Source organism: Tachysurus fulvidraco, chromosome 24, assembly GCF_022655615.1.
Source record: "Tachysurus fulvidraco isolate hzauxx_2018 chromosome 24, HZAU_PFXX_2.0, whole genome shotgun sequence".
NCBI classification, from domain to species: domain Eukaryota; kingdom Metazoa; phylum Chordata; class Actinopteri; order Siluriformes; family Bagridae; genus Tachysurus; species Tachysurus fulvidraco.
This window is the reverse complement of record NC_062541.1, coordinates 17,949,598-17,958,182: the sequence shown is the minus strand read 5'-3', so window position 1 is coordinate 17,958,182 and position 8,585 is coordinate 17,949,598. Positions and strand designations below refer to the sequence as shown.

At 38.8% G+C, this 8,585-nt stretch overlaps 1 protein-coding gene across 6 annotated transcripts; it reads right to left on the bottom strand.

The window, feature by feature from the left end:
• Positions 1-203: 203 nt before the first annotated feature.
• Positions 204-8,086, bottom strand: LOC113655705 (nectin-3-like protein). Of its 6 annotated transcripts, none has more exons than XM_027166400.2 (4): positions 7,931-8,068; positions 4,628-4,712; positions 2,114-2,461; positions 204-1,169 (listed from the first exon to the last, which is right to left on the bottom strand). In XM_027166400.2, exons 3-4 carry the CDS (start codon positions 2,406-2,408, stop codon positions 427-429), a joined length of 1,038 nt encoding a protein of 345 aa, XP_027022201.1. In that variant the 5' UTR covers positions 2,409-2,461; positions 4,628-4,712; positions 7,931-8,068; the 3' UTR covers positions 204-426. The 6 variants fall into 6 exon arrangements, with proteins under 6 accessions (XP_027022201.1, XP_027022203.1, XP_047663584.1 ...); XM_027166402.2 differs by having other exon boundaries at positions 2,114-2,444; XM_047807628.1 differs by having other exon boundaries at positions 2,114-2,444; positions 4,628-4,746; positions 7,931-8,059.
• Positions 8,087-8,585: the final 499 nt, after the last annotated feature.

Here is an 8,585-nt window from a genome sequence, read left to right as displayed (position 1 = left end):
ATCTGTTTTTAGTGAATCCCTGCATGCACGTACAAAAGTGTTTCTCACGAGCTGAAAAGCAGTTTGCCCCAGTCTCAGCGCTCTAGCTGCTTTAATGCTTTTTAGTGAATCCTTACATAAGCACACATCTGACAAGCTTGAAATGGGCCGTTTCATCTTGTTTCCAAGAAACATGATAGGACACAGTGTGTTTATGTCAGAAATCTAGGACAAAAGCTTTTTTACATTATTTGATTTGAAATATAAAATATAATAGTTCATATATGTTGATAAAAATATGATTAATACTCCATAATCTGATTTGTGAACACAGTGTGTTTATGTCAGAAATCTAGGAAAAAAAGGTTTTTTGACATTATTTTATGGTAAATGATATAAAATATAATAGTTCATATTAAGCAGTCAGTTTCTGCAGTACCACCCTAGTTAGACATGCAATTCCCAACGGGATATAATGGAGCCATCTGTGTGCAACACAAAGTCAGTGTAATTGCAGTCTTCCGGCAGTAAGGGAGAGCCGTTTTCTATAACATGAGTGCATGTGCAGAACTCAGGCTCCATCGAGCTCCTGTGTTTGTTTAAGGTGCAGAGGAAGCTCTGGTGGTCTGGTTGGTGGTTCAGCTGGGTGGTTGGGTGGTGGTTAGGTTGGTAGCTCTGGTGCAGTTTGTGGTTGTGGAGGTTTTGGTGTGTGTTGTCCTGTCGCAAAGCTCTACTGCCTTCCTTCGAGGATCTGTCCAGCTCAAAACCACCCAGCTCCTCTCGATCATTTTCGGAGAGGATGGCACCATTGATGTCCTGGCAGGGTTCAAGCTTGGTGTCAGGACTGGCCCTGTCTGCAGCATTGGTGTTGATGTGAAGCTTGTGTGGTGGAGGTGACTGTGCTCCCTGCATGTCTGAAGGTGCCAGGTTCTGCTTGGTGTTGTATTCTCCACGGAAATTGCATCGCCACCGCTTGTAGCAAACCACACAGAGAACCAGCAACAACAGGAAAAGAGCTCCACTTACCAGCGCACCCACAATGATGCACAGGGTGTATTCGTTCAGTGGCTTTTGGGCCGGGAAGGTGAACAGGAGTCGCTGCTTATTGCCAGTCACTGCAGTGGTAGAGATCTTGGGATTAAGATGGAGCACAGGGGTGGTAGGAGGCTTAATGGTGATGGAAACAGGAGCTAATAAAAGGAGGGAGGAGGGTGGAACGGAGGAGGTTTAGACAAATAAAAATAGAATGTTAATTCCAACTACATCCAGATATTTATCACATGAACTTGTCTAAACTTATCTAATGGTGTGAATGTTAACTTTATTACATTAAGCTACGTTCTGTATCTACTGCAGCAGTTCGAGTTTTAGGTCTCAAGTAAATAAAAAAATTAAAATGAAAAATCGTCGCCTGATTCTAGAGATTATAGATAATTGTCTGATTATTGTTAAAAGCCAAATTTAACCAATTAGCTGTGAAAAACACCAAAAGGATACAATATAAATACATACATTCACAATATATCTGGATGGATTGTGGGCATCATTTTGAACATTGATGTAGGGCTATGTACAGTAAACTATTTTCTTTGGTGACTAATTTGTTAGGTTTCAATAATACTTTCATTGTGGATATATACAATCACATTTAAGTATAAGTCTAATATTAATCTTACATTTTTGTTATATTAATCTTTGTATAATGGTACATTTTTGTTCTATGTTTACGTTCTGTAAAGCTGCTTTGAGACGATGTCCATTGTTAAAAGCCCTATACAAATAAAATCGAATTCAATTGAATTAGACCAATGCCAAAATATATAAATATTTTGGCATTGGTCTAATTCAATTGAATTCGATTTTATTTAACTCATTCGACTGTGTCACATCAAATAGTCCTAAATAGACATCAGATGTAAAAAGTTTCAAATTAAAGCTTGCTTATAAAACATCTAAACTCTCAGAATTCACAATTGCTGTGTGAATGTCAACGATAGACAGCTACGTGTTTGATATATACAAATCATTTCAGTTTCTAAACAGATAACAGCTGTCAAAATGTCCACAATGCTATTACACTAGTCAGAAGGAGAACTTTAAAGAAAAAGAAAAAAAAAACAACTTTAAAACTCACAGAGAATGCTGAGAGTGGTGAAGGCTCTTTCGATGACCAAAGAAAAAGTTGTCGCCTTGCACTTATAGTCGCCAACATCTGAGAATCTTAAATCATTCAGTATGATGGTGGAATCATGGATGGAAGGCTTGCGGTAGACCATACGGTGTTCATACTCAGGCTGGATTGAGATGCCTAAATTGGGGTTGTAGACGGCCACGGTGACCCAGCCAGACGGCAGGCGCCTCTCCCATGAGGACTGCGTCAGACTCTGGCCGACGTCCAGTTGAATCCTGCAGCTCAGAACCGCACTCATCCCCAGCTCACCATTTATCTTGGGGGGCACCAGCACCTGAAATCCAGACACACCTAAGGCAGAGGCATTAACCAATGATAAGATATTATTCACCTATTATTTATAGTCATTTGATTATATGTGGCTAATTTAGCCACAGTGGTTGTAAGCCAGTGACGTCTGTGCTGGTCCCAAACCTGGAAAAAAATGAGGATTGTGTCAGGAAGGGGTTCTTAAACATGCAAATCGCAAATGGGAATTCCAAACGGGATTGTTCAAAGCCCAGGTTAACAACGACCGCAACCGGCTCTGATGATCTACAGGGTGCTGGCGAAAATTGGGCCACTGTTGGCGAGGAAGAAGATGGGGAGAAGGGTTCGTAGACAGAGAGAAGAGGAAAGGCAGGTCTATAGGTCTGACAATAGACACCCTTATTGTTAGTACAATGACAGGGAAAGGTAGAGAGCTGGTGGACATGATGGAGAGAAGGAAGGCAGATATACTGTGTGTACAGGAGACCAGGTGGAAGGGGAGCAACGTATGTAGTATGCTTGCCAATATTAGGAAAAGCAGCTACATTAATCCCTCTCCACTGCTATTCTCTTTCTACCCATCCCAAGGCATCCAGAAATGAGGCCGACTCTGTGAGAATCCTGAGGCATTTAGAGATCTACCAGCTCCAGTTAGACTCTGTGATACTAAACAGGAGATGTGAACTACATGTGGTCTTTTGCATCAATAAAACATTTATCAGACTGTATATTTATAATCACACCCCCAGTGTCACCCATATGAGGATGAGGTTCCTCTTTGAGTCTGGTTCCTCTCAAGGTTTCTTCCTTTACCATCTAAGGGGGTTTTTCCTCCCCACAGTCACCTGAGTCACCTCAGACTTGCTCATTTACTGTAGGATAAATACAAAGACATTTAAATATATCTAATATTAATCTTGAATTTTGTATTATATTAATCTTTATATTATTCTTTATATTAACCTTTTGTTCTATGTTTATGTTCTGTAAAGCTGCTTTGAGACGATGTCACTGTAAAAAGCGCCTTACAAATAAACTTGAATTGAATTATTGGAGGGGGATACAAACTGATTTATTATGGTGTGGATAGGAAAAGAAATGGGGTAGGAGTGATTCTAAAAGATGCGTGTCAGACAGGGTCATCAGTTTGTAGTTAGAAATTAAAGGGGTGATATTGAATGTGGTCAGTGCTTATGATCCACAAGTAGTCTGTGAGTTAGAAGAGAAGGGAAAGATGAGGTGATGGAGAGTATTATCAGATGGGAGAGAGTAGTGATTGGAGCAGACTTCACAGACATGTTGGTGAGGGAACAGGGGTGATGAGGAGGTGATGGACAGGTTTGGTGTTAAGGAAAGGAACCCAGAGAGATGGTGGTGGACTTTGCTAAGCAGATGGAATAGCTTTAGTTAACACTTATCTCCTGAAGAGAGAGGAACATAGAGTTACATATAAGAGTGGAGGTAGGAGTACACAGGTAGACTACATTCTATATAGACGAGGTTATCTGAGAGAGATTAGTGACTGCAAAGCGGTGGTCGGAGAGAGTGTAGCCAGCATCGGGTGGTGATGTGTAGGATGTCTCTGGTGGTCAAGAAGAAGAGAAGAGGAAAGATAGGAAAGAAGACCAAGGGGTGGAAGTTAAAAAAGGAAGAATGTCATGAGGGATTCAGACAGAAGCTGAGACAGGCTTTGGGTGGTCAGGAAGGGCTTCCAGATGACTGGGAAACTACAGCAGAAATGATCAGGGAGACAGGTAGGAGAGTGCAAGGTGTGTCATCTGGTAGGAGAAAAGAAGATAAGGACACATGGTGGTGGAATGAGAAAGTACAGGGCAGCATTCAGAGGAAGAGGCTAACTAAAAAGAAGTGAGATGTAGACAGGATTACAAAGAATTACAGCACAGAGTGAAGAGGGACGTGACGAAGGCCAAACAGATATGCCAGGTTAGACACAAGGAAAGGCAAGAAAGATTAGTGAGAAAGAGATAGAGAAGGAAAGGATGTGCAACAGATAAGGGTGATTAAAGATAGAGATGAGAAGGTGCTAACATTTGAGGAGAGTGTGCAGAAAAGATGGAAGGGGTATTTTGAAGAGCTGATAAATGAGGGGGAAGAGTAGAGCAGGAAATAGCAAAGATTATAAAGTATGAGGTGAGGAAGGATCTGAGGAGAATCAAAAGTGAAAGTCTGTTGGTCCAATTGACATACCTGTGGAGGTGTGGAAGTATCTATGAGAGAGCAGTGGAGGTTCTATCTAGATTGTTCAACAGGATTTTTGAGAGTAAGAAGATGCCTGAAGAATGAAGGAGAAGTGTTGTAGTGCCGATCTTTAAGAACAAGGGTGTAGCATCTGTTACCGGTCATTTTAGATTTCATGTCCCAGGCACCCTAAATTTCAACATCTACTCCTCAATTAACCGATGAGCACTCAGTTTTACGATTTTATTGAGGGCTACACCCACAACTGGCTCCAGAATGTCTGGAGCCTACACAAAGACCAGATAACCCCATGCGCCTTCTCTGATTGAACTCATAGGGCCCTAAACCAGAACACACACACACACACACACAAACACACACACACACACACACACAACACAATGAGACATTCCTTTTACTAATAAAACCGAAGATAAAGTACTCTAAGGTTCTCATTCTTATAACCCTTTTTGTAATGTGTTTTCTTTTAAGGCTTGCCTGACTTAAAATTATTTGCTTCTTAATTTCCTGACAAGGGTGTATTTTATTCATGTGTCAGAAAACAACATTGTATTTTAAAATCAGTTATACTCTAATTACTGATCATGGCATGTTAATGTATACCTGTTCTAATGCCGTATGCCCCTTTAAGGTCTGATGTCAGGATGTATGCGAAGCTATCATTTTCTTTTTACTTCCCTAATGAAAGTGCATTTTGTTTTATGTTTCATTTTTGTTTCTTTGTCTTTATAAGAACACAATACCGTATTAACATCAGTTACCCTTCGATTACTGATCTGTGTATGTAATGTACCGCTGTCTTTATACCATCATTACCCTTCATGTTTAGTATCCAAATGACCACAAAATTATCGGTTACTCGTTTTTCAAACAATGGTGTATTTTATTTGAGCACGAAAGGCACCATACCATCTTAATACACCCTGGATAAAACTTTAAAGTCATCTAAAAGTTTGATAGCTAAACCACGGCCACAAACGCCTGAAACAAAGGGAGCTTTTCCCTCCAAAACCTTGACCGAAGTATTGGTCATCTCCCCAAAGATGGGTGGAGTAAGCGACCTTTAAATTGTCACAAACACCACTAATCCGTGGTCAGACTTTCGGAACAGCTTCAAGACAACTCCATCTTCCTTCAAAGAAGTTCCAGCAAGCTTTACTTCCAAGAACGACAACTGCTCTGATCTTCAGGAGAACTTGGAAGAACGTCTGACCCCACCCTAGTAATCTTCATTGAATCTTTTCATTGAATAAAATAAAAGTAAAATTCATTGAATAATTCATTGAATCTTAAGGTGAATTTAAGTTTCTATGACGATTTCCCAGTTAGGGTGTGATTTAATTTTGAAGTCTAAGCTTGCCATTTCTTTCCTTCCTTTCTCTAGTTTCTTCTTTCCAGTCTCTTCCTCCCTTTCTCCAATTTTAATTTCTTTTGTTTTATTTTATTTTCATCTTCATTTTCCCTATTTCTTTTGTTTGTTTGTGTAGTTAGTTTTATGTTGTGTTTGTCTCATTCATTAAATGCCATAATTTTGTGCCAAATAAGTAATCGTCTCTGAGTATCGCTCACAAATTAAGGTACCTGCAACATCTGGTCTGAACTACATGCTCTATTAAGAAGATACCTCCTTCATAGAATCAATAAAGGTTACACGGCCTGTTCGGCAGATGAACATACCAAATAAGTGTAATGTTAATTCCATTACCGTAAATTTCAACTTAGATTAGAATATTTAGAGTCACTATAACACATTACAATTACTTATAAATATTTACCTTGCTTCGCGAGCCAAAATCGCTACAAGGGTGATGAGCAAAGTTGTAGAGAGACTAGATTGAGATGGTTTGGACATGTACAGAGGAGGGAGATGATTATATTGGTACATTTGCATGAACAAAGATTTAAACAGCTTAACGTTTAACTGCAATGATAATAGACTGCATAGTGAACACGGCTGTATCATGGCTGTAAAACATGGTTCTACTGTAATTACACCAGCAAGTAAATCCATAAATCTTCCATAAATCACAAGCAAACATGATGTTAAATAGTTATTGTTAGCTACCCTGCCAATTTTAGCAAGACAGGCTTTTTAATATTTCAGCCTTGGCTAATACTGTTAAACTTGTTCCATCTCAAAGAAATAAATAAATGCTAGTTGGGTTGTTATATAAATCTAATATAATGCTGGCAGTTCCAATTCTAGCTGGTGTAAGAAATTACAGATATCTGCACCCAAATTCCATTCCAAGATACACATCTAAAAGAGCTCATTCCTAAAAAGGGTTATGTATCATAAGGTAATACGTTTAGGACTCTAAACGTATAAATTTGATTCAATCGTTAGGATGGGAGCGGCAGCAGGACATCAAGGATCAATATGAACAAAGGGTCTACATGACTGCAGTTACCATTTAAAGTGACCATTTGGTTGATAACAATTGTAACAATACAAGAAGACAAGGTGTACGTGACCATGATTAACATTTAAAGACATCCGGCTAGACAACAAGGTGTAGCCCAGCCATTTGGGAGACACTCAGTTCTTACGCTCAATACATATTCAAAGCGGAACCTCATTTAAACTACAAAAAGGGAAAACAATATAAAATGCTTGAGCAGGATTTGCTCTGGGTTCTTACTGACTCTGATGAACATGTACATGTATTTTGTCACTACTATACTGGAATAAACTTCTTGTTCTTGTATCAGCGTCTTATTTTTAAACATTTTTTTATTTCTTACACTGGGTTATAACCTAGGTTATGAATTTGTTTCACACTTTTTGTGCATTTTTACTAATCAGCATTACAGCAAAAATCAGAATCAGTTTATTGGCCAAGTGTGTTGACACACAAGGAATTTGGTTCTATTGGCTGTTTGTATAACAATAATGTCTTTTAAAAAAACATTTATAAGTATTTAACCTAGTTTTTCCTTCATAGCCTCTTTAGCTTGGGATCAGAAACAAAAAATGTTTCAGCATTCGTCATTGTTATATAATGACTTTACAATATTATATCATATCTTCTAATGTGTTACCATTTCTATAGTAACATAACTCATTTATAGTATGGAAGATGCTCTACTTAAACAGGTTATTAACTATGTAGTTACTGACCTGCTAAAGTTTTCTGTGATATGTCTAACATTTTTGTAAGAACTTTAACAAGCCAGAGGTACATTAATAATAATAATAATAATAATAATAATAATAATAATAATAATAATAATAATTTTATACTACTAATAATAAATAGTAACAACAGCATTGATAATAATATCACCTACCGCATGCGATGCCGAAGAGAATCAGCAGTGTAAAATAAGTGTCCGTTTGATTAGTAATATTCATGAGATAACGGCCAGTTTTCCCAAACGCCATCTTAACGCCGCTCCCCTCAATCACACGCACCTGAGCAATAAGCGCCTGTAGCACTGGACTGTACCACTGTGCACGATAAAACGGGGGTGTGCGAGTTCGAGAATTAGAACGATAGCGCGCGCGTCTACCGAATCAGAACCAGGTTTAGCGACCAATTGTGTTGATGATGACACACACAAGGAATTTGGTTCCAGCTGTTTGTGACTCTGAAAAGTACAGATATAAATAACATACATATAGCTTGGATTAAACAAGACAAGACAGACGATGTGAGACAATATAGACAGTAGGAGTATTAAATATGAATACACAATATATGACAGATCGGGTGTGTGTTCACGGTGTGTGTTTGTGCACTTTGGATGGGTTAAAAGCAGAGAACGATTTCTGAGTATAGGTCACTACTTAGCCGTATGTCACGTCACTTACATAAAGTGTGAGAGTGCATGTGTAACGGAGGGTAAAAAGATTACATGATGCATAAATGGGAACAGCGCCATCTGTATGACAAAAGGTTTTTATCATGTGGAATAGGGCCCGCTCAAAGCAGAGGTAACCAGA

Excerpts from the sequence above, each read along its gene's own strand:
- LOC113655705 (XM_027166394.2), bottom strand. The coding sequence starts at position 8,024 with ATGGCGTTTGGGAAAACTGGCCGTTATCTCATGAATATTACTAATCAA. Across the intron at positions 2,462-7,930 it reads TCTCTTCGGCATCGCATGCG|GTGTGTCTGGATTTCAGGTG; the intron begins GTAGGTGATATT and ends CCTCTGCCTTAG. Across the intron at positions 1,170-2,113 it reads CACCACTCTCAGCATTCTCT|CTCCTGTTTCCATCACCATT; the intron begins GTGAGTTTTAAA and ends TCCTTTTATTAG.